Source organism: Miniopterus natalensis, chromosome 15 (genome assembly GCF_054644295.1).
Source record: "Miniopterus natalensis isolate mMinNat1 chromosome 15, mMinNat1.hap1, whole genome shotgun sequence".
Taxonomy (NCBI): Eukaryota; Metazoa; Chordata; class Mammalia; order Chiroptera; family Miniopteridae; genus Miniopterus; species Miniopterus natalensis.
The window spans coordinates 12,117,169-12,141,394 of NC_142095.1; the positions used below are offsets into that span (position 1 = coordinate 12,117,169).

At 40.0% G+C, this 24,226-nt stretch overlaps 1 protein-coding gene across 1 annotated transcript in view; it reads left to right on the forward strand.

The window, feature by feature from the left end:
* The window catches only part of GADL1 (GAD like acidic amino acid decarboxylase 1), a 114,230-nt gene that overhangs the window by 41,846 nt on the left and 48,158 nt on the right, over positions 1-24,226 (forward strand). Inside the window, exons 11-12 of the mRNA XM_016198863.2 lie at positions 10,866-11,065; positions 20,280-20,331. Coding sequence (XP_016054349.2) covers positions 10,866-11,065; positions 20,280-20,331 — 252 coding nt within the window. The remainder of the gene's footprint in view (positions 1-10,865; positions 11,066-20,279; positions 20,332-24,226) is intronic.

Genomic DNA, 24,226 nt, shown 5'->3' on the forward strand with positions numbered 1-24,226 from the left:
ACTTCTCCTCTTATGGCTCTGGGGTGTATAAAAATTCAGTAGATTCTCTCCCAGGATTTGCAGTTAAGGCTGTTCTAAATACACCTGGTCCAATGTCCCCTTCAGGACATTGCACTTCATCAAACAAGAGTTTGGTTTGGAAAACACAATTCTCATATCTAGGAACCAACTGAGCCAGAGAATCCTAAAAGTCACCTCATCTCTCTGTTTCTAACACAAGACAGCCTTTCTTTCTGCCTTCCCTCCCTTCTTTCTTGCTCTTTGACCATGAGTAGCTTCTATTAGCTGTTTGCATATAATGAGTTTCCAGTTTGAAATTCATAGCCCTTCCTGCCACATTATTTCAGCAAAGATCCATTCCAAATGACAAAATACAACCTGAAAATAAAACAGAAAGTGAACCCAGATTTAGCCAGTTTCACCACAGAATAATTTTTTTTTTCTTCCTGGGGTGTTGGCAGAACAAAAGTGATTAGAAATTGTAAACCAGATGAGTCTGGATCATCAAATGCCATTCTCTATGGAAACTGCATGAAGCATTTGTCAAAACCAAAAAGGAAAATAAACCACAGCAACTTTATTCTCCAAATTAGGTGATCTTTTAGAAGCTACATGTTCACTGTCTGAAAGGATTTAGAGCTTGCCTTAATAAAAATGGAAGACAATGGGTTGGAGCCCTTGGGTAATGTCTTCTTATCTCTACAGATTTGGAAATGGTTGTCTTATTGAGTGTGTCTCCTCATCCATATGTCTCAGAACAGGGATCTGCGAAGTATGGCCCATGGGCTAAATCCAGCTTGACACCTGTTTTTTGTAAATCAAGTTTTATTGGAACATAGCCTCGCCCATTCATTTAAGTATCTTATATGGCTGCTTTCATGGTACAATCACAGAGTTGAATAGCTGTGTCACAGATTATATGGCTTAAACAGCTGAAAATATTTATTTCTGGCCCTTTATAGAAACTGTTTGCTCATTTGTATTTTAGAACATCCAGAGGAGGAGACTTTGCCTTCTCCAGTCACTGGGACTGCAGTTTAAACTAGGAGATTCTGGGATTAAATATGATTTCTCAGTGGGTAAATACACCTGTGGGCTGAGAAGCCCAGCAAAACTTGTGTTCAGATTCTACCTCTGCTTACAACTGCCCTGTGTGACTTTGACAAGTTGCTTAATTTTTCTAAATGTCAATTATTTAATCCCCAAAAAGGAGACACTTCGTATTTTCAAGAACTACTATGACATGAAATGAAATAATGTTCAGAAGTATGTAGCTCCAACACGTAGTAGGCACTCAGTGAATGTATTTTTTCTTTTTTCTGTCCAAACTGAGGAATGGGCCACATGTGAGTGCACAGATTCTTCTGTCTGGACAAATGCCCATTGGTATAGAGGAAAAATTCCTTGTCATTTTAGCACATTTCTGTACTTTTCAGGAGTCTTTGAAAATAATCCTTTTGTCCACTACATCTTCAGTTTTGTTCAAAGGGTTTTTACCTGATTCATTTTGAACTGCTATTTAAGGCCAGTTTTAAGTAGGATTCCCCATGGTCACGTTAATAGCCACAATTTCCAACAACTCTTTAAAAGGATTTATACAAAGAAGAGCAAGGAGCGTGTGTTCAGAAATTGCCTTCCTGCACAGCGTTTCCCCTGTATGAAATCAATCTCTTAGCTACACTCCAGGCCTCAGAGGCCAGACCTCTGGAGGATGCTCCAACTCCAAGAAATGTAGGCCAGCGGCCTCGCTGCTGAACGTGCAAAATTCCATTTGAAAGAAACCAGGCCCTTGTTAACAGCATCACAATAAGCTGGAGACATAGATTGATTTTGTTAAATATTGTGCCCCTGGTGTAGAATCGCTCTCCTAGCTTCGGTCCAAAGCAACACACTTGCTCTGTGTCTGTTGTGTCCAGTTTGAAAGACACCGTTGTCTTATGTCTGTCTGCTTACTTGAAAAGATGCCACTAAGCCATCCAGACTGAAGAAATAGGTTCTGAGTTAATAAATATTTTTGCCAGACATTCACTTAAACATTGTGCCACAAATACTTATCCCCAGGAAGTGGGCTGCCACGCAGCATCATTATCTCCAATTTGCAGATGAGGGAGAGAGTGATGTGAGGAGGTGAAGGGATGGAGCTGACAGTGATACGGTAAATGCCCAGAGCTCAGAAGCAGAAAATAACCGCTGGACACTTTTGCTGTGCACACGTTACCGGGGTGCCAAGAAATTGGCAAATAACCTACCCTCTTTCACCCCCCTTCCAGCATGCCATCTGGGCGCAGAGACCCCAAGCTCCAGGCTCCGTGGCATCTCCCCGCCACTTTCTCTTGGCCTGGATCTCATCTCTTTCCCCCGCCTCTTTCTTTCCTCCCCTTCCCCACCTCCCTCACCTCTCCTGCCTTCTCCTTAGTTTCCCCCACTGTCTCCCGTTCTATCCTAAGCCTACCATATTCTATTTTTGTAAGCGTCCTTAAATCCCTTTGGCACAGAGCAGGTTGTAAATAAATATCTATAGAACAGAGTCATAAAAACTCAGAGCGGGAAGTAATTCGGGAGGAGCAAAGACTACAGTTCCTCCCATCAGAGCCGAGTGAGGAAAGTTTCCTTATTTCCGTGTTGACCCGATTAAATATCCAAACACAAATGATGCTTTGATCCCTATCACAAAAACATAGGAAATTAAATAGCTGAATAGATTAGTGTGTGGGATCTTTTTGCACATTACGTCCATGCCACAATCTTAGGACATGTTCGTAGATGATTAAAACTCTAGCGTTATCCATATCCCACCTACATTCTCTTTATTTAGGTGCATAGAAAAAAGCCACTTTTCACTTATATGCACATGCAAATAAAAGTTTGATGACGGACACCAACAGCACAGAAAGAAGTCAGATAATCACCTTGGTTTATATGCTCTTATAAAAACAGCACTTCAGAGTTCTCTCGTTTCAATGTGAAAGTCACACCGACTGAAAAGTCAGGACCAGGATTTTTCAGCATAAGGTTGAAATCACGAGAGCAGCAGTTCTCAGTCCTGGCTGCACATTGGAATTGCTTAGGAAGCTTTCAAAGGATCGCCCTTACGCCATACTAGGGATTCTGATATATTGGTCTGGTAAGGACCCTGAACTGTTTTTTAACTTTTTTACTAAACACTTCAGATAATTCTAATATTGTCCAAGCTTAAGAACCACCGTACTAACTGGTCTTGAGTTAAACAGTCAATTGTAAGTCGTAACAACTTTTAATTTTCCTTTTGAATGAACAGTCAGAAGAGAGTGAAGTAGGAAATTCCAGTTTGCAGTTGAGGCACCAATGATGGGTACTCTTCCATTACGCATTTGTTTCTGTTTCATGTATATTAGGGGGGATACTATCACTATTTAAAAAATGATTTCTTACTGTGAGTTATAGTCAAAGCTTGAAAAACACTGTTTTAGATTACCTTTAACGGAAAAGGTATGTTATGTTGGTAGTTGCCTAGAGAGAATTGGGAAGTCTCCATCTGTTCTAAGAGAGAGTCCAGTTGCACTATTTTTAAATGCTTACAGGGCATGCAGTGATCTCCACACTATCAGATGTTTCTTACTTATTTATAGAGGCACTTACACCCTCTCTGAGACTCTGGGCCCAACTTTCCTGTCTCCTGTAAGTGCCATCACTGCTGAAACTTATTAGGTTGCATTTCTTAAATACGTCTTTTAGCTCAGTTTTCTTATTTTCAAATCAGCTCACTCTAACTCTTAGGGATATTTAAGGAAGATTTGCACTTCAGAAAAAAATATAGAATCTAAGGTTTAGCAGTAAAGTACTCTGTTAGTTCTCTGAAAATCCCTATTAAGTTGGTAGGCCTAGAACTCAACAAAATTTTCTGGAATCTTCCAGGATGCTGTCTGGAAGTAGAAGTGAGGCCTTTGTATTAGAACTAAATGCTCAAATATTCCAGGATAGTCAGTGGTTTTCACAGATAATATCAAACCTTCAGCCCCTCTGATTTCTTAGCAGTTCATATGATGGTAACTTGGAAACCCCTGTCAAGGAAGCTAGTGTGTTCCCAGCCTCGCTGGCCCTGCCCCTGGCCCGGCCCGGGGGGAGCGAGGCCCTCCCCTCCCCTCCCACTTTGCTTTCCCTTCCACCCTACTGTATTTGTGTTGAGCTGCAGGGCCTGAGGGCTGCTTTTCTTCCCCCCATTTCGCTGGGAAGTGGCTGTGGAGCAACCAGGAGGAGGGGCAGCCAGGGAGAAACACGGAGAAGGGAGGTGAGCCTGGGGAGGCTGCGGCCTTGAGGGGCCTGGAGTTTCCTCAGCCAGGGCTTCGAAGGGATGGGACCTGCAGAGTTGCTTCCAGGGTCCCTGCAGCACCCCTTGGTGCCACTTTTGCCTTGAGCTGGGGCACAGACTTATAGGCTCTCTTTGCTAACACACAATGAAAAAGTGATGATTTTAAAGGTACTTCGAGTACATTAAAGAAAGGAGAGACTGAACTCAGTTATAAAATAACTTAGGAATAAAAAATAAGTAAATAACTTGTAGCCCAAAGCAGAAGACAAATACAAGTATGTATCATGTTAAGCTTCCTTTCAAAACGTCATGAGTAAAATAATGTTTCCTCGAGGAACAGACTTCACAGAGTCCTGTGTAGCTAAAGCGTTATGTGTAAGAACTGAATGAAGTTGGAGAGGCAATCACTTTTGTGTGTGTGTGAGTGTGTGTGTGTGTGCTGGAAATCTAGCACATGGCCACCAGAAACTTCCTGGAAACAGCTAGAATTAGGCCGTCCATTGAGCAAGTTTGCAAAGAGAGCAGCAGTATTTTGAGCCAAGGGAGGCTGATGTGAACTTTACAAAGGGAGACTGAAATGACAGGACAGCAAACTCAAATGTGTCCCCACGTGACAGAAGAGAGCAGGGCACACTGTTCACCAGTTCTTCAGATATTTAAGCACAAGCACCTAAAATATCAGCAAACTTCTATACCTGACAGCTTCCAGAAGAAACAGTGACGAGGGAAAGGAAGGGAGTGAGAATTGTAGAATTAATCGAAGACATGGGCAGAGGTTGATCAATTGGTGATACCAGTGACTGGGAAATGCTCAAATGGAACAGGAAAGAAACTTCTCTTTCTCTCCTTGGGCTGTTCATGATTCAGCCTAACGCACTGACCTTTCCACAGTTCACTTCGATTTGTTTCCTTCTGGGGACGATAACACTGGCATTATTGTCATTTGTTTACTCCATTCCCTCCACCCCAACTACTCAGCAGTCACTCAACTTATCCACGTTCCTCTTTTTGAATAAGAAAGCTGAAGACAACCGGACAAGTTACGCCTTGTCATGTGGCGCTTCCTGAGCCCTCGGCCCACCTAGTGCATGCCCTTGCCCGACCTCGTTTCATGCTCTGCTTTTTGTGTCTTCCATCCAAACCATGCCGAGACTTAGAAAGACCCACGACATCTAGGACAGCCACGGATGATAACTGAGACAAGGTCAGAATGAGCTCCACCTGGAAGATAAAGACCATGGATAATTCTCCCTGTTGCTCTTAAGATTCCTTGCGATAGCTTTAGTATATTCTAACAGTGTTGTCTGTTTCTATGGATACATCCCATTGAAAAGGGGGAGGTTGGTGAGAGGTGTAATATGCTTATTTCATAAACAGTGAGGAAATCTAGAGCTGGCGTCCTACTGTTCAGTTTGCCTGGGGAGAGAAATCTAATGAAAAACGGGTGGTGGTGAAAGCTGAGAGGGGCCCGGGGTACAGGAATATCACGAGAGGAGTGGTGGAGAGGATTTTGAGCAAAGACTGAGAGGTATTCCCAGTTAACATTATTTCCCTGGTATTTCACAGTATTCCTGTATGGTAGGTAGAGCAAGTATCGTTATGTCCATTAGGTTAATGAGAAAAATGAAGCCCAAGGTGTTAACTGACTTGTTTTGAGCCCGGACTCCAGTGACTAAATCAAAAGCAGGATCCACATCTGCTGATTCTCACTTAATTCTGCCAGAACAATAATGAAGTTTAAGTTGCAATAGCTACTTGAGCCTGTGAAAATTCCATGACCAATCATTCTTACCGTGGCAGTTAAGATCCTTGGTGACTTGGCTATTTTTTACCTTTACAGCCTTCCTGGCTATGCCCTACCTCATTAATTAGCCCCAGTCACACTGAATTAATTTTATCTTCTCTCTTCCTACTCAGCTAGTCCTTATCTTGCACCTCTCAGGTGACACATTCCTTCTTCTGAAGAGCCCTATCTAACATCTCTGAGTTAGTGAAAGATGACCCTTCTTGGTGCTCCTCAGACTTTGTTCTTTCCCCTGTTCTACACTGTACTCTAATTGCCTGTTTTTCTGGTCCTATCTCCACCTTAAACTTCTTAAGGATAGTGACATTACAGCTCCGGTACCTAGCATAGCTCTTACTATATAGTAAGGCTCCCAAAATGTTGGCTCAATAAATAAATAAAGCTAATATTAGAAATATCAGAGGGTATAATTGTTTTTAAAATTCACTTTTATATTCTAGATGACAACAAACCTTTCTGCTATTTCCAGCCTAAATTTAGTTTTATGCATGCTGTCAACAAATGTTAGCCTAGATGCTTTAGTACTTCCACTGGGGTCGTATGCCCAAACTCCTGGCATCATAGTGCTTGTTATAAAATAGGTATTCAATACATAATTTTGGAATGAATTAATTAGTACAAAGATTATTAATATACCCATTTCTTAAGGCATTTAATTTAGACAATGTCTTGTGTGTTAGTAACGGTGATATGGGACAGAATATGGGAGGAGCTTTTGTGGGCTTTTGTTTAGGAAGATGAAAAATGTGATTGAGAGGAGTGAGAGCTTAAAGCAGCCCCATGTAGTCACTGATTCTTGGGAAAGAGACTGCAGAATCTGACCTGGTCTGTGGAAATCAAAGATGACTTGACTAATCTTGACAAAGAAAGTATACAACATGCTGACTCACCGTGTGCTTTTAGTGATATCCTTAAATATCAGCAGAGTCGCAAGTATTTAGAAAAATCTCAAAATGCTTCATTGACAAGATATTGCCACTAGTAAGACCTAAAGTCATATTTATAGGGACAAAGGTAAGGGCCTGAAGTGGGATATTAGGTGTTTCAACCTTTAGCGGATGTGTTCTCTGCTGCCGTTCTCCATTTCACCAACGTCTTCAAGATCTGTTCGTGAGCATTTATGGGGCACTCTCTTCCACACGTGTTGAAGTGCTCACTGTAGACGGAGTAGAGTGTCATGTGTAAGGAGCTTAGGGCTTGGATTCAGGCAGCCTTGGATTGAAGCCCAGCCCTACCACTTACGCGCTACATGATCTTAGGTAATTCACCAAACTTCGCCGTGTTGCAGTCAGTTTCTTCCCATGTCCATGGGTGTTGACAAAAATAATACACCTTGAGATGTAAATGAGCTCATACATCTACAGTGCCTAACACAGAGTAAGGACTTTATAAATGTTGGCTCTGGCCAGCGTTGTTTTGTGCTAGGTTAGGTGTTGTGAACACAAGCAGTGAAAAGGAAGGTTATAGCTTCTGTCCTCATGCAGCGTGCTTGTCACGTGCCTGTTTCTCTTTGCTGTATAATTCGTTCTTCAGCCTTCCTCTGCTTTGCTGTGAAAGGGGCCTGACTCCTGGAAACCACGTTTCCGAGGCTCTCTTACCAATTGGCTCCTTGCTAGGTTTAGGCAGCAGAAGGTTCAGACAAAAGATTGAGGTTGGGAGGCCAGCGGTGGCCTGCTGCTTGGGTAGCAGCCCCAACAGCAGAGCCTGTCCCTTCTGCCCTCCCCATCTTTCTCCAGCAGAGCCTCCGCCTGTGCTCACGGGCCCCACTGGAAGCCCCAGTTCCCAAGCTGCTTACCAGCTTTCTGTGTGGGAAGGAGGCCAATACAGAAGAAACTAGAACAAGAAGAAAAAGGCAAATTCCAGATTTAATCTTGGTTCCAACTATGCATCATGATTTATATGCCTAGATTTTAAAAAATATGAGCCTGTAAAAATTCCCCTTTTTGCTTAAGCTACTTTGATTGCAATTCTTTCACGTTCCACTGTGAAAGTTCTCATACGCTGTCTACTAATTCATGAGAACTGTTTGAGATATCACAATATAAAGCAGTTGGTATTCTCATTGAATACTTGTCTCTGGAATTCACATAATTAGTATTTATTGTCCTGCTAGGAGTAAGTGTATAACAGGACAAACACGGTCCTTCTCTTTGATGGTGCAATAATGACAGATTGTTTTATACTTAAAAAGTAAAATTCTTAACTTTTACTGTACTTATTCCAATATTGTTGTTTTCTCTGGAGATATTTCCTTAGTTGATGTGTATCTTAAACTAAAGACATCTCATCAATTTTAATACCAGAATGTAAACTAAAATGCGAAGCAAAAAACTTCGGGGAAAAGTTTTTTTAAAATTTTCAGTCAAGTAAATCCCAAGCCTCCAGTTGTTCTTTATGGAAAGCTTCCCAAGGCAGGAGGATTTTTCAGTGCGACGAAATTAACAGTGTCACCCCTGCAGGCCCATCGCTCATTCTGCTATATGTTTTCTTGGTTCTCCTCTTCTCCATTTGCCTATGATGATGCCATTTGTCTTCTGATAATGAATGGGCTTCCTCTCCCTTTCAGCCACTAGCATAAGTCACTAAAACTTGCCCAAGACATGTCTAAAGTTCATCTGCTTTGGGAATTTTGTGGGTGTTTTTTTTGAGACTTTTATGGTTGATGAAAATAAATTTATAATCATAATGCAAGTGTGTGTGTGTGTGTGTGGGGGGGGGCTTTGTATTTGAAATATGTGCAGTAGCCTTTTACTGTTGTAATGCATGGTCAGGCTGTAGTTGCCATGGAAACAATAACCAAATTTCCTGACATTTGAGGGGAGGGAGATGCAGTGGTGGCAGCTGTGATCAGAGTTGAGAGATTGCTGATAAAATTAAAGTAGCTTAAAGCCTAAGTGGCTTTTTCAACCTTAATATTCAGATCAGAGCAATCACCTCTTCCCTAGTGTCTACCAATAATATCCATCAAAGCCAGGCTGAAGGCTTACTAATATTCCTATAATTATTATTTTATACTCAGTTTATTTTGGATAATGGATGAGTGGGATTTTGGAGTTCTTGATTATAGTTGGTATATAATTTTTTACGTAGTATGAAATCATGCTTCATGGTAATGGAACACATTATATCCAGATTAGTGTCCACACAAGACACTATTGCTATTAAGATAGCAAATGCATGCTTTTGTTTGCAATGTGGTACCCTGAGATTTTATTCTTTAACAAGAAGTTGATCAGTCAAATGAATACATTTAATACATTCCCCATTCAGAAGGATCATTTTCTAGGACCTCTTTGGCTCCTGGGGAGTTTGTCTGTAGCTTCCTGAACAGCACTGACAGTTTTGCGTTGCTAAGGTTTGGAAGATAGACCCATTGAGAAGTTCACGTATCTGTGTCTATCCTGTTCATTCTACACATCAGGGGAATGCTAGAGAATATGGAATCTGGGGAGTGGCAAAGTCGCCCTAATTGCTTAGCGAGGGTCCTCTGTGCCCAACACGGTGTTAAGCTCTGTGGATGCGGACATGGGTAGGAAAGGATTCTTGCTTTCAAGAACCGGCTTTGCCCCACAGGGAGAGAATCATGCGGACTGCTCATCGAGTAGGGCCAGGGAAGGAGTGAAGCCAACAAATGCAGCCAAATATAAAGGGAAGAAGTGAGTCCAATGGGCTGGGCAGATAAAGAAGCTGAAGGGGAAGGGAACTTGAGATGGCACCTAAAGGAAGGGCAGACCTGGTTAAAGAGGGAAGACTGTGTGGTGTTATTAAACTTCAGGAATGATAAATATACTGCATATATTCTTTTAAATGTCATATATGAAAACACAGACAAGGTCAAGCAAATGGTATGAACAAAGATGCAGGTGGAGAATGGCCAGTGGTTAAGGGACATTGAATAGTCTGGTTATGTTGGAGGGTGGACACATGGTTCTAGTAGGTATTCTCTGGGAATGAAGATGCTCAGGGAATTATGGGAAGTGTAACAGACTGGAAAATCTGGGATTTTGTAGATACCAAATGACATTGAGGACAACAGGGCTTAAACTCTAATAATCTGACATCAAAGTGAAGACTTTAAAGTGGTGATAGACATGGTGAGTTGCCATCCACTGCTTGGTGAGAAGTAACCAGTCAGAAAATACAAATTGAGTTTGGTTGCAAATAAAACCAATGCGAGACCAACCCAAAAAACCCTTTGGAATTGCAGCTGATATATTGTGGTTGTTAAAACTTGCTGGCACTTGTTTAACTCCTCCATAGCTCTTTCCTCAGGTTTTTTAATCCCTGGGTTATTGTCACTTTTAACCTTCTCAATACAGATGTGAGTTGAAAAAAAGAAGTTTTAAAAGCCTCACTTTTTGCTTATGAAATTGTATAAAATATATACAATATATTAGGTTTTTTTTTTCCCCTTCTGGAGCCTTGAGTGAGTTATAAACAGATTATTTTTTTTTATCTTGAGAAATTGGCTCCCCTTGATATCATACAGATGATGACATGGTTGTCTCATAGCTTCTCAGTACTCATCAGTAAAATTGTTGAGGATGGATTTAGCATTCTCAACTCTGAGTTTCTTTGGACCACAATGGGTAATCTGTGTCTCCAAGTTAATAGATACCTATTGCTTCTGATGCAAGGCAGTCTCAGAACGAGACTAAACACCTTTGGCACAAAGTAATAGAATATTGTACAGCTTATGTTTGTGTGTGTTTGTTATAGAAATCAAGTGTATTTTAAAAGTGGACAATCTTTTTTCTTTTTTCCTTCCAAAAGGATCTTCTTAAGAAGTGCTACTCTGCCAAGGCATCTTACCTCTTCCAGCAGGACAAATTCTATGATGTCAGCTATGACACAGGAGACAAGTCTATCCAATGTAGCAGGAGAGCAGATGCATTCAAGTTCTGGATGAGTTGGAAGGCCCTGGGCACATTAGGCCTTGAAGAGAGAGTTAACCGGGCTCTTGCTTTATCCAGGTACTTGTGCGCATGTATGTGTGTGTGTGTCCATGTATGTCTATTATAGACTCAGTGACAATAACATTTGTGATATCTATATATGTGATTTCATTTGTGCATTCCTTCTTTTATCTGATAACCATTTTTTCCAGTACCTACTATGTGTTAGGAGTTGTGACAAAGCAGTCCTGCCCACTTCCCTCCAGGATCCTAGCCTAGTAAGAAATATATTCAGTTGACAAAGCAGACAAAATACGGGTGAACCTACTTTTTGTTAAGGGAAGGTACATGATGCTCCAGACCACTCAGGAGGGTTCCCTAGTATATTCATGAGGATCATTGTCAGAGGCTCCCTGTGGGAAGAGACATTCAACTAAGACCTAGTAAAGAAAGGACAGAAGGATGATCCAGGCAGAGGAAACACCAGGCCCAGATTTCCAGATGTGAGAGAGATCATGGTGACTTCAAGGACCCAAACAGCAGGTCTTGAGACTGTGGGGCCCGTGTCAAGGCACAGACGTAAAGGTAATATGGAAGCCCCATGCTTGTTTGCCTTGTTGTAACATTAGAGACAAAGTTTTTGAAACCTCTTTCAAAGACATTAGAAGATCTCTTGATATATACATACTGGACATTTGCCACCTGAACAAAACTCTGCTGCTAAGCTTGGCTCACTGGGTGCCAATGGGCAGGTCATGACCAAATTTAGTTTTAAATGTGATTTGTTGGGCCTGAACTGCACAGGGTTAACCTTCATGGTGTTTAAAAAAAAAAAAAAAAAAAGAAACATTTGAACATTTAAAAGAGTATTTAAAAATAGGGAGATTTGTTAAAAATCTAGAATTTTGGCTTCCCTTCAGAATGCTCTCAGTCCCACATGATGATGAGCTGCTGAACGTGAAGCCGACTCTCCGGAGAAACAGTCCCCCGCACTTCCTCCTGTTTCTTAGCTAGCCTATTTTACTATAGCAGAAAGGTGCTAGCTCTACCATTTATAAACTGTTCATGACTTGGGCAAGTTTCTTAGCCTTTCTGTACCTCAGTTTCACCCCAGTAAGGTGGAGATAACAACAGCATCTAACTCAAATAATTGTTATGAGGATTGAATGAATCGATATTTGCAAACACTCAGAACAGTACCTGGCATGTGCTATGTGCTGTATGCTCTATGAGTTTTAGTTATTTTTTTTTTTTACCTGCTTGGCCACTAGAGGCATCAGAGTTTGTGATCCCTGGTTTGGATAATCTCTCTTTCTTCACTCCCTGTTAGCATAACCTGAAGTGTCTCCTTAGAGACATAAAACAATTTCTTCTTTCTATACTGGGAGTGGTATGGGTGATCTGCGCAACACTGTGTGCAATAGTGATGCTCTGGGCAGACAGTGATGCAGACTGTCTGAAAACCCAGTAAATTATAACAACAGTTATTTATTCTAAGGTCTACAAGTTGGCTGGAGTGGCTTTATCTCATCCTCTGGTGGCTGTGGGTGGAGGGGGACAGACTGGGCCTACTCTCCACATGTCTTTCACCTTCTTTGGATCAGCAGGCTAGCTGGAGTGTGTTCTTGTAATGGTACTGAAAGAAGCCCAGTAAGGCAAGCCCTTTTTAACCTCCTGATTGCATCATATCAACTAGCGTTCCAATGTCCAAATCAAATCACATGGCCAAGCTCAATGTCAAAAGGCAGAAAGTATACTCTGCCATTTTGCAGGAAGAACTGCAAAGTCACATGACAGAGGGCTTGGATATAAGGACAGGTAAAGAGTTGGCTTCGGCACTTTCAGAAGTGACTGTTGGTAGTCAACAATTATGGTGATTATGGTTTAAGAAATCATTTGAAAAAAATCTGTAAATATTGTATCAGGACTCTTTTGGTGGTACATGACAGAAACCTTAACTTAAGAAAGACAATTTATTATCTCATGTTACTTATGAGTTAGTATAGTGATTACTTCTGGAATGTCTAATTCGAGGGGCTTACACAATATCTCCAGGCCTCAATTTCTCTCCATCTATCAGGTGTGCTGTCCTTCATGTTGGGTTTATTCCTATGCAGGAAGGTAGCTTCCAGGAGCGTCAGATCTGTATCGTCCCAAGCTCTATTTCAAGGTCAAAAGGAGAGAGCTCTCCTCTCAACAATCCTAAGGAAATGTTGAATGATTTCTGTGTGAAGCAAACATCCATCTTTGAATCAGTCACTGTTGCGGGGGGGGGGGGGGTGAGCGATAAATGTCATTGGTCATGCTGAGCCACATGCCTTCCAGGGGCTCTAGGGAGACTGTCAATTTCTCCTATAGAATATATACTGAAACTAGGTGAGCAGTGTGCTTTTAGCAGAAGTAGGGCTAAAAGTGCCTCGATCAGAAGTAGGGAGATAGCTACCCAGAGGTGAAAAAAAATGGAGCTACCATAAATATTCATAGTTACTCAATAATTTAAAATAAAAGTTCAGAAATCTCTGTTCACCTTTTTTTTTTTTTTTTTTTTTGTATTTTTGCATACTATTTCAGTGTGGTAGAATCTCTGCATTATTTTATCTAAGCTGCTTAGTAATTCAATAACAGGTGTCTTGAAACAGGCTAGATATAAATATTTGATGATCGTATTTATTATAAAGTTAACATTCATCTCAGGATAGAATTTAATTTATAGTCAAAGGAGATTTTCTAATTTTTGCAGAGAAATATCACAGGAGGATAAGTGTTTCAACTCATTTGACACATTTATTTTACTTCTCCCTACTTTTGATCGGAGGCACTTTAGCCCTACTTCTACTAACATTTCAATTCAATTCAACTACACTGATTGTTTGTAAATGTTTGTCAAGTTGAATTGAATGGAATTAACATTTCAATGAGCATTGCTGCAGACTCTGTGACCTATATTTAAATATTTGAAAAATAATACCTTCTCTTTCATGCTGTTACTCATAATAGTTTTTTCCCCCCTTAACTTTCCACATTCTTGATATTCAAAACTCTGTCCTGAGGTAAGCAAAAGTTATCCTGTTTGCCCGCCCCCAATACCAAGGAAAGGCTGAGTCCTTTTACACATATTACTTTGAATGAGTATAAAATTATAAACTTGGAGAAAGTTTCTCTAGGATTAAGAATTATATTAAGGTGGCAACATAAGAACTTTATTTTCATGATTTTATTTCTTTTTAAATTGTTTGATTGTTTTGTGGTTCTGGTCTTTAGGAAAAATGGAACATTTTCTCAATTCTGGAAACGATTCTGTTTGCACGAGCCCATGTATAGTGGTCTAGTGGTAAAGTGCCTCTCAGGAGGGGAAGAAAGCCCCAATTTGCAATGTCTGCCGATTTCTATGGTGTAAATTCCCATCAGGGAAAATTGCAAGCTATCAACAGTTGTGGTTTGCAAAATTCTGGAATATCTAACAATTAGCTCTCATAAGCCAGTTAAATCTAGCTCTAGAACACCATTGTTTATGTGAGGTGGCACAATCAGTTCAAACCACTGACTGGTAAGAGTTAAAACACCATTTTCCATCACACCCACTCACCCTAGACCATTTGCTTTAGAATTCACATCATAAAAATGATTGTCATTCATAGTGTAAGTCTCTACCTGGCATGATTTCTATAATTCTAACACTTTTGTTTTCTAGAAGTATCATATCCTTCAGTAGATAAGAATTCTAGCAAAGTAAAGATGCAAATGAGAATTGTGTTCCTATCTGGGGTGCACCTGTATTATCAGCAGCCCAATGTAACCAAGATATCCATTTCCCTAGGCTCTAGGTCAGGTGTCTTAAATACTGGAAAAGCTGTGCAGCTCTTTTCCCCTCGCATATTACAGTAAGGATGGCACTGACTCCATAAAAACAATGTTTTCATGTTCCTGAATCAACGTGGAGTTTAGTTTTGAAATTTCTACATAGACTTTAAGGTTTAAGGACCAGATTTTGATGTACCAATGGACAGACATCACTCTGATCTTGTAGCTTGTTCCCTCTTCCCCTGGGAAAGCAAGAACAGACATTTTCAAGAGGACAATGATTCTTATTTTATGAGTTGTCAGAAATCCAGCAAGAAGGAAAAATGTATTGCCTGGAAGATCTGGAAGGCTTTCCTGATTTCCTTTGAACCCTTGTCATTCCGGTTGATGACAGCACATTTCTCAGAAGAAATATTAATGACTAAGAACTTGCTTTCTCCTTGGGTTGTTTGAAAAATCAATGACGTTGGGAACCTAAAGCAACACACGATTGAAACCTAGAGGGCTGAGGTTTAAAATCACCATCGCCAGCACAAAGCAGGAGATTGTGCATCTCTGATTTCTGACTGAGAAAGTTGAAAATGTTTCACAATACCCAGGGTGACCTGTTGCTGAGGGCACCTTCTAGGCCTCTGTAATGGCACTCAGGTTAAATGGATATTCACTAAGGGGTAATTTTTGAAGCAAATCTAGAAGAGTCACGTACGTAGGTCTTTTCAACAACAACAAACAGCTCACGAACTCCCATTCTGTGGCTTGCTGGGTCTCCAATGTATCATTTATTTATCCCCTTGACACACATCTCTGTAATTTCTCCAGTGGAATTTATTTCACTGGCTGGCATGAATACTGAGGGACTTATTGTTGTCAGTATGGAAAAGGTGAGCAATTACACAATGGCACTTTGGTGCGTGTGTATCTCTCTAGGTGACAAGAGGAGGAGAGTCCAGAAGTCTATGAAGGACCAACATTTCCATTTTTTATTATTGGTAATTTTTTTTAATCAGAATTCCAGTAGAACGTAGTATGTAGGTGTTTGTGATGAATCACAAGCCATGCATTATGTCTTAATATATGCAGAGCATACAGAAAGCAGATGGAAAATACTCCCAGGAGTTCTCCAAGGCTCCATGCATCAGGAAAAATGTCAAATGAAGGGATGAGACCCAGAGAGAAACTTGGCTCAGAGTGCTCCAGGAAGACTAAGTGGCTGGTGGATTGAGAAAGGGACTGGAAAGGTTATTTCCAGAAAAGACAAGTGAAATGCAAAATTATTAAACTCATTTATCAAATCAGAGAATTGAGGGTATCTAGCCTTAGAAGCACATTTTTAAGCAAAGAAAGGGGACATGTTTTAGAGCAAGATTGTCATTAATGGATGCTTCAAAATCAAGCCAGAATCTTAACATAATGAGGTTGTTTTTTTTTACCCAGTAGGTTTGGTGAAAACTTGCTGATGTATTTTCTCTCTCTCTTTTGCTAAGCTTAGTGAGAAGGATGGTGATGAGTTTTATGAAGCTATTGTTGCTTTTGGAGCCAATTTACCTGGATGCTTTTTGGTAGAAGTGGTTTATGGTTCCTGCATTATGTCCCAAAACTCAATGTACATCTTTTTTTTTTTCTGGCAGGCATCAGATAAGAATAGTTTTTTAAAAATGTCTTTCATCTCTAGGCTGTTTCCACATATTGAAAAGAAAAGTTGTGAGGGATAAATCATTCCTATGAATGTAGGCAGAAGTGACTCAAACCTTATTTTGATTCCCTCCCCAAACTCATTTCATTTAGGCATTTATTTAAAAAAAGAGGGGGGGGAGCAGTAAGGTTCCCTGTAGAAGAGGCTCTTCTAAACTAGTATTTCTGAAACTATGCTCTGTGGGGTAATAGACTTCCAGAACATCCTAATAAATGTTCTTCCAAAAAATATATATTTTCATGGTCAAATATGCTTGGGAAATGCTAACTTCTACATTATGCCTCTCTTGGAGATTCAGTGTACATTAGCACATTAAAGGCTCTGAGGGGACTTGTAACGTAGAAGCATTTTTAACTTTGCTTTAACTAAAATGCAGACACTGCTAACTGTTCACCCAACAACCATTCTCCCCTTTTCCTGGCCAACAGAACCTTGGTTTCATTTAGGTGGCCGTATTTCAGCTGGGAACATCGATCCACACCCATCCCCGTTGCCAACAATTAGTTTAGGGATGAGTATGTGACTCAGCTTCAGTCAGTAAGATACAGGAAGAAGTGAAGGCATCTAGGGAAGAATATTCTTACGTAAACAGAGAAAAATGAAGAGAAAACGCTTTTGCTCCATCCAGCCCCTTCTCTGTCTTCCTGGGATGCTGTTGTATAAGAATGTGATGTATGGAGCTGGTTGAACACGAGAGAATTCACCAGCACTGAGCATATGGCGGCTGAAGTGACAGAAAATGCCTAGTTCTTGATGACAGTATTGAACCATCTAAGCAGCTCAATAAACGTCCTTATAAATTAAGTCAAGTGTATTTCTAATTGTGGACAACAGCAGTCTAGCTGATATGCCCGGCATTGCTCAACTGTACTTGGCCATGGGACCATTCTGTGTGGGAAAACTATTGACATGGTGTGTCAGGGAGCGTGGGCTGGGAACTCTGGTGTAAGCCTTTTACTATTGTTATAATAGCAGCTCCTCACTCAAACCACCCCTACCCTCAGCTCAGCTCGGGTGTTACACTGGGCTTTATAGGCTCTGAGAGTGACCCTGACACGAAGGCCAGGTCCACATAGTTAGCAAAGAGCAGAGTCTTAATTGAAACGATTCAGCTCTGTTTTAGGATGTCTTTCTCCCAGGAGCAGCTTTATAGCCAGGTTGGCAGAAATGTTTTAAATTGAGACTAGTGGTAGTGTGTAAATTTCACAGAGTCATAATTTGTCAGGGAAGGATTTTACCAACCTAGTTTCCCATCTCCATTACACGCATGAGGAAACTGAGGCAGGCTCAGGTAGGCTAAGAAATTCGCTTCATCACAAAGCTCATCAGCTGCACAACTAAAGTCCTCTGCAGCCATTCCGAGGGTTTCCAGAGATACAACGATGTTTTGTAACCTCAGGGTGTCCGGGATTAATGTTGGCCTTCTCAGGATGAAGTCATGATGGCATCAGCTTTTGGGTTAACAGATTGTCTGTAGGTTTCTGCTGAGAAAGTGAGAAGTATGGCTCACAAGCTTTCCTTGTCTAGAAATTGTATATGTCTTTTTCGTTTTGTGCTTTACATTTTATTTTTTATTAAGTACCTTTTCAAAAATCATACAACTACATCTATGAAACTTTGCCAAGAAACATAAAAAGAGAGTTAATAATTTCTACCTCCCTTGTTGCATCCCTTATTTCCCTTTCTTAGGTATGTATCCTTTCATACTTTACTCTGTGATCATATATATTGTGGGTAAGGATTACTTTTGCTTTCCTTTCTTACAATTTCTTAAAAAGTAGAATCATTTTATCCATATTTCTTAGTATTTTGCTTTTACCCCTTACATCATAAGAATTCCTGTGGTTTCACTGAAGTAGACATAATCCATTTTTATTAATAGCTGCATCATATTACATTGTATTGCAGTAATACACTTCATTTTACTGTTTGCCAACTTCTGGACATTAATTTTGTTTCTAGTTATTTCTTATGGAATGCACACACACATAGATTTAGATACCGTGGCGTATATACACATCCATATCTTTAGTAGTGATGATTTTTTTCCTGGCAGAGCAGCATCTCTAAAGTGATTTGTTGCATCCGTAGATATGACTATTATTAGTTTAAAAATATTTGTAACAACTTTCTGTCACATTTTCACTAGTATAAGGGGTTGTCTCTCTTAAAATTTGTTTTCAGTGTCACATGGGCGACATGGTTCAGTAGCATTTTAATTTGCACTTCTTTGATTACCAGTGACCTTGAGCATCCTTTCTGATGCTTCTGAAGCATCAGAGTTGCTTTTTGTGAAAGTTAGTCAGTGTGCTAAAGGTTCACAACTTTAAGCTACACAACATCTCCTGAAAAAATATTTAGGGAAAGGAGTATGTAAAACATCAAATACATTTTGAGCGTGTGCGTGTGTGTGTGTCTGGTCACAGCATTATTGCTCAAAATACAGGATCTATATTATCTAGTTACTAATTATAGAATTCTATAAGATTTTGTATAATTTAAAGATGATAGAGCCTATATACTAAACACCTATATTTAACCTTACATGAAAAACTACGTAAACAAGTTTGGGGAAAAAAAACTGAGTCCCATTAACTGGTGTATTCCATCTTCACATTCTAGAATAGCCTTTAGCAAATGAACACGATGACAGCAACTGCCCCCATTTTCAGTTTCTAATGTAGAAACACAATTTTTTAATGTAGGATTAAAAAAAAATTTACAATGACATCTTGAGACTGGAAAAGCAGATTGTGTTATTTCATTTCTTCGGGGAAGGGAATCAAGGGCCAAAAAGAGCATTTGTTTGTTGTCGTCCTTAAATATTAACCAAATATATATAATTTAGTGGCAGGATCGCATTTTCTATGGCTGCACCGTAATTCCATACGGTGTGATGTTCTTTCCTTCCTTCCCACGTTCTTTCTCCTGTTTTGCTAGGACGTGTAAAATCCCAGTAAACACCCTAGCAAGTACATTTTCGCCAGCGCTCCTCAGCCCCTTGCATCTGATGCCCAGATTTGAAACACTGAGTCAAGTGTCACGAGCTTGCCCAGGCTCCTGACCAACGCGCTAGTTCTCAAGGCCAACGACTTCAGGAGGCTTCCCTTTTCACAGAGAGACAATGATCCATCCCAGGAGAGCGGTGTCAGAGTGAATTTACTTTATAATTTTGATGTCCCTTCAGCCTTTTCTCCGTCAGAGTCCGTAGCTCACGTATCTGTGGCCTTTGCTCATGGCACAATTATTCTCTTTTCCCTGACGTTCAAAATGACTGCAGAGACGCTCTACCCATGGCTACACCCTACTTACTTGAACTTGATGCCAAGAATCAGTCTTTCCTCCCTCTGGCCTGGCCTTGGACAAGATGATGCTGAGCTTCCTTGAGCTTAAGTGAAATTATAAGCAGGACTACACAACAAGAGCTTTCTCCCCACGCAGGGAGGCAATTTAAGTGCCTGTGCGAAATACCCATCTAGAAAGTGAATGTGTTCAGAGACATATATCCAGCCTGCTTCGTGTGGATTTCCCAGTGAGGCCAAAGTGTGATGCTAACACGTGAGATAGACATCAACTCATCAAAAAATGGATTTTTCCTCGGGCGCCAGGGGATTGTAGTGAATTCAGGAGTATCTGTCGAAACCCATACCTACGGCTATACCTGTTCCCTTACTTATTCCTAAGCCTTATGTTTCTAAGCCTTGTCTCCGCTTCAGAAATAACAGTTTTGTCATATGTCAGTCATGTTCACAGAATTTTTAGATTTCAGATCATAAATATTACTGTGACTTTTTTTAGGTACCTCGTGGAAGAAATCAAGAAAAGAGAAGGGTTCAGGTTACTGATGGAAGTAAGTACGGAATTGATTGTGCTTGTGATTTTGTCAGTCAACAGAGATGAAGGTGGCAATTTTCTAATCTGTTATATTTCATTGGTTTTTGTGTTGCAGGCTTAGAAACAAGTCATTAGCTTAATTCATAGAGTCCATTATGTTAATTTAGTCTATTAGTGAGTATTTTTTCTTTGTTGGATTCGGAGAACACACTTGCCTTTACATATTGAAAATTAAAGTGCTCAATAATAATTACCAAGGATAATACTGAATAAATTATGTCCTCTATCTTGATATATAAATTGCATAATGATTGTACTGCCAATGTTCAGCTGTGCTATAGTGGTGCCTGCATGCGAAAAATCCATTAAGTGTATGTACAATAATGCTTATAGATTTCTCTTTTTATAAAATTATGAGAGCATATTAGCTTTGGAGCAGTGGGAAAATAAGTTATTTTGTTGTTGGATTGTTTGCTAGACATAGAAATAGGTGATTACAAAGATAGAGAATATTGTTTTTCTCCCTTAAATTTATGATTAGAAAATATGAGGAATGTTATTTAATTCTGATTTTTAAGAAACGTAAGTGTGAGGTTTTGTTAGCTCTTCTTATAGCATATACTCAATAGCAATTTTTTTAAAACCTTTTTATCTTTATTTTTATTTTATATATATATATATTGAGTTCAGAGAGAGGAAGTAAGGGGGAGAGAGATAAAGATAGAAATATCATTGATGAGAGAGTCATTGATCGGCTGCCTCCTGCACGCCCCCTACTGGGGATCAAGCCTTCAACCTGGGCATGTGCCCTGGCCAGAAATTGAACTTTGATCTCCTGCCTCAAAGGTCAATGCTCAACCGCTGAGCCATGCTGGCCTGGCTCACTAGCAATTTTTAACCTAATGTAAAAATCATCTAGAGATTGTAGCCTAGGAACCTATTTTGTATATAAGCAATCTGGCTATTTTTGGTATTTATTTATTAGCAAGATTTATTGAACAATTTCTGTGTGCCAGGCATAGTTCTAGGCACTGGAGCTACAAAACAGGGAAGTTCCCTGTTCTCATGGTGCTTATATTCAAATGAAAAGTGACAGGCAATAAACAAGCAAATTAATACATAGGAAATATCAGGTGGTGAGAAGTCTTAGGAAAACAAATGAGTTCATGAGAGATGATCTAGTATACAGATAAATAATTAGACAGCTACAGATGTGATAAGCGCCGTAATGGAAATGAGTAATGTGAAGTGCTAAAACAGGTGTGAGTAGGGGATGGCTTGCTTGATTTGGGTAGTCCAGGGAGAGCCCTTTAAGGTTATCTTTGAGCAGAGATCTGAATGAGGGTAAACGGTGTGCCTTGCAGTTGTCTAAAGGAAAGTCATTCTAGGTAGAATCAATAAACAATGGCAAAGGCTTAGAGATGAAAAGACTTCTATGTGTTTGAGGAGCCAAAAGAAGGTGTATTAAACAAGGGGGCAGGCAGGTTGCAGTATTTGATGAAGTTGGAGAGGCGGGCAGAGCCCAGATCAGTTGGACTCAGTAGGTCATGGTAAGACCTTGGGCTTTTATTCCAAGTGTAATCATTGGAGAAGTTTTAAGGAAACAGGAGCCTGACTTGCATTTTAAAAGGTCATGCTGGATGTCTTGGGAAGAGAGGAATGGGGGGTAGGGTGGGGTGGGGTGAAGGGCATACAAGGAAAGAATAAATGAGACAAATTGGGAGACTGTTGTAGTAGTCCAAGTTTTCAGACAAGTTTTAGAAACCCTGCTCCCGTCTACAGCCGTGCCACCCTGAACCCCCCGATCTGGTCTGATCTCGGAAGCTAAGCAGGGTTGGGCCTGGTTAGTACTTGGATGGGAGAAACCCTGCTCCAGAGAATTCTGACTGTGGCTTCCACCACTATCTACAAAGGAGTTCAAAGTTCATGAAAAACAGGGATATAAAGAAACTTGCAAAGGTATCAAAAGAATCCATATTTAAATGATTTTCTGGTAACACTTCAAAGAAGCAAGAAGACAAATTTCAAATATGGGACATTCTACAGGACAGCTGGCCTGTTTCCTCAATAGGTCAGTGGCCTGAAGAAAAACAAAGAGGAAGTGGTGATAATCACTTTAGGTTCAAAGGGACAGAAGAGGTGTAACAACTAAATGCAACATATGAAGCTGTCAGAATTCTAGTTTGAACAAGCCAATTGTAAAAAACACATTTTGAAACGGGGATTTCTAATATAAATTAATATTGGATAATAGCAGGGAACTATCAATAATTTTCTTAAGCATGATAATGGCATTATGATAATACAAGAAATGTCTGTACTTTTTGGAAATGCATACTTATGCATGTAGGGTGAAACAACAACTACGCGATTGGCTTGACTTTGAGTTTTATCTTTTTTATTTTCTTGAGTTTGAGTTGCCACCTTATTTTCTTGAGGTCGAGTTACCTCTTTATTTTCTTAAGTTTGAATTGCCTTCTTCAGTTATCTGACTATGGGAACTACAGTGTTTATGGAAAGTGCTCTGTACCTCAGATCTGCACAGTCTTTTGATAGAGCTAATAAAAAAAGTGGTGAGAAAAAAAGATGAACTGATTTAAAAGTTATTTATATATTCTTCCTAACGGCATAAACATTGTAGGAGGAGCCATTGCCATCATCTTTAGGGAACTGTAAACATTCAAATCCTTGTAATGAAAGTTGAGGTGGGTTTTAACTATTAGGTAGCCTTTTGCCTTGGATATTTTATCTATGGGAGCCAGATGGCCCCAAAGCAGCGAAGGTGGCTTTCTCAAAGATTCTCCAGAATTCCTGTTTAGAAGGGTTTTTTGTATGTGATCTGCATTTGCCTCTTTTCTCTGTATTCCCCTTGGAGTAATAAAGTAAATTTAGACCTTGAATTTCACATGTAAGTGTCAAGTTGATTAGCCTCTTTTTGTTAACAAATGCTTTCATTGGATTGATTAAATATAGCCCTAATGCAGACTTAAGACAAGAAACACAAAAGATCCATTTGGAGCTCAGGTCTGTGAAACTACAGTCCCTTCAGTTTAGGGAAAATCAAAGTCCATAATTACATATCCAGTAGTCCCTGCTTATCCCTGGGGCATATGTTCCAAAGCCCCCAGCAAATGCCTGCAATCGTGGGTAGCACCAGGCCCTTGGATATACTGTGTTTTTTCCTATGCATACACATGTCTATGGTATGTATTAGGAACAGTAAGAGATTACAACAAAACAGTGTCCAGCGCTTGAATATGTTTTCCTGAAAAGGGCAGAAGTAATGCATCTCTTCTTAAAGGTGATTGGAAGTTATCATTTCAAAGGAATTCTGCATTATTCATAGGCCCCTGAAAATCATATCTGTTTTCCTGTGTTGGATTTGAGATCTGATAATAGATGTTTTCCTGGAGGTATGTTCATTCTTACACTATCATTCACATATTTTATTTTGATCTCTTGGGAGAGTCCTAATTATTCAACTTTTTGCTTTTCTTTTCCTGAGCTCTATATTAGGCAGAGTTATTTGGGTTGCATAGACTTTCTGAGTTACAGCGGCTCTTCAGGGACATCCTGTTAACTTTCTGCTCCACGCAGGAAACCTCTCTTAGCAGCACCAGTAACAGGAGGTCAGCCTTTGCCTGAACGCTTCCTGTGTCAGAGAATTCACAGTTCATTCTTCTTCCAGGAAGCTTTAATTATTCATATTCTAATACTTGTTGAATACTACTACTAATATGTATTAAGCACATTGTAATTTATAGTTATCTTTTTATGTGGTTTATTAGATCACAACAACCTTCTAATTGCTTAATCCGATGCATAACCTTTAATCTTTGTCTTGTTGAACTTCAGCATCACTTGACTCCATTATCCACTCCATCCCTCTTGAAGTTCTCTCCTGTCTTGGT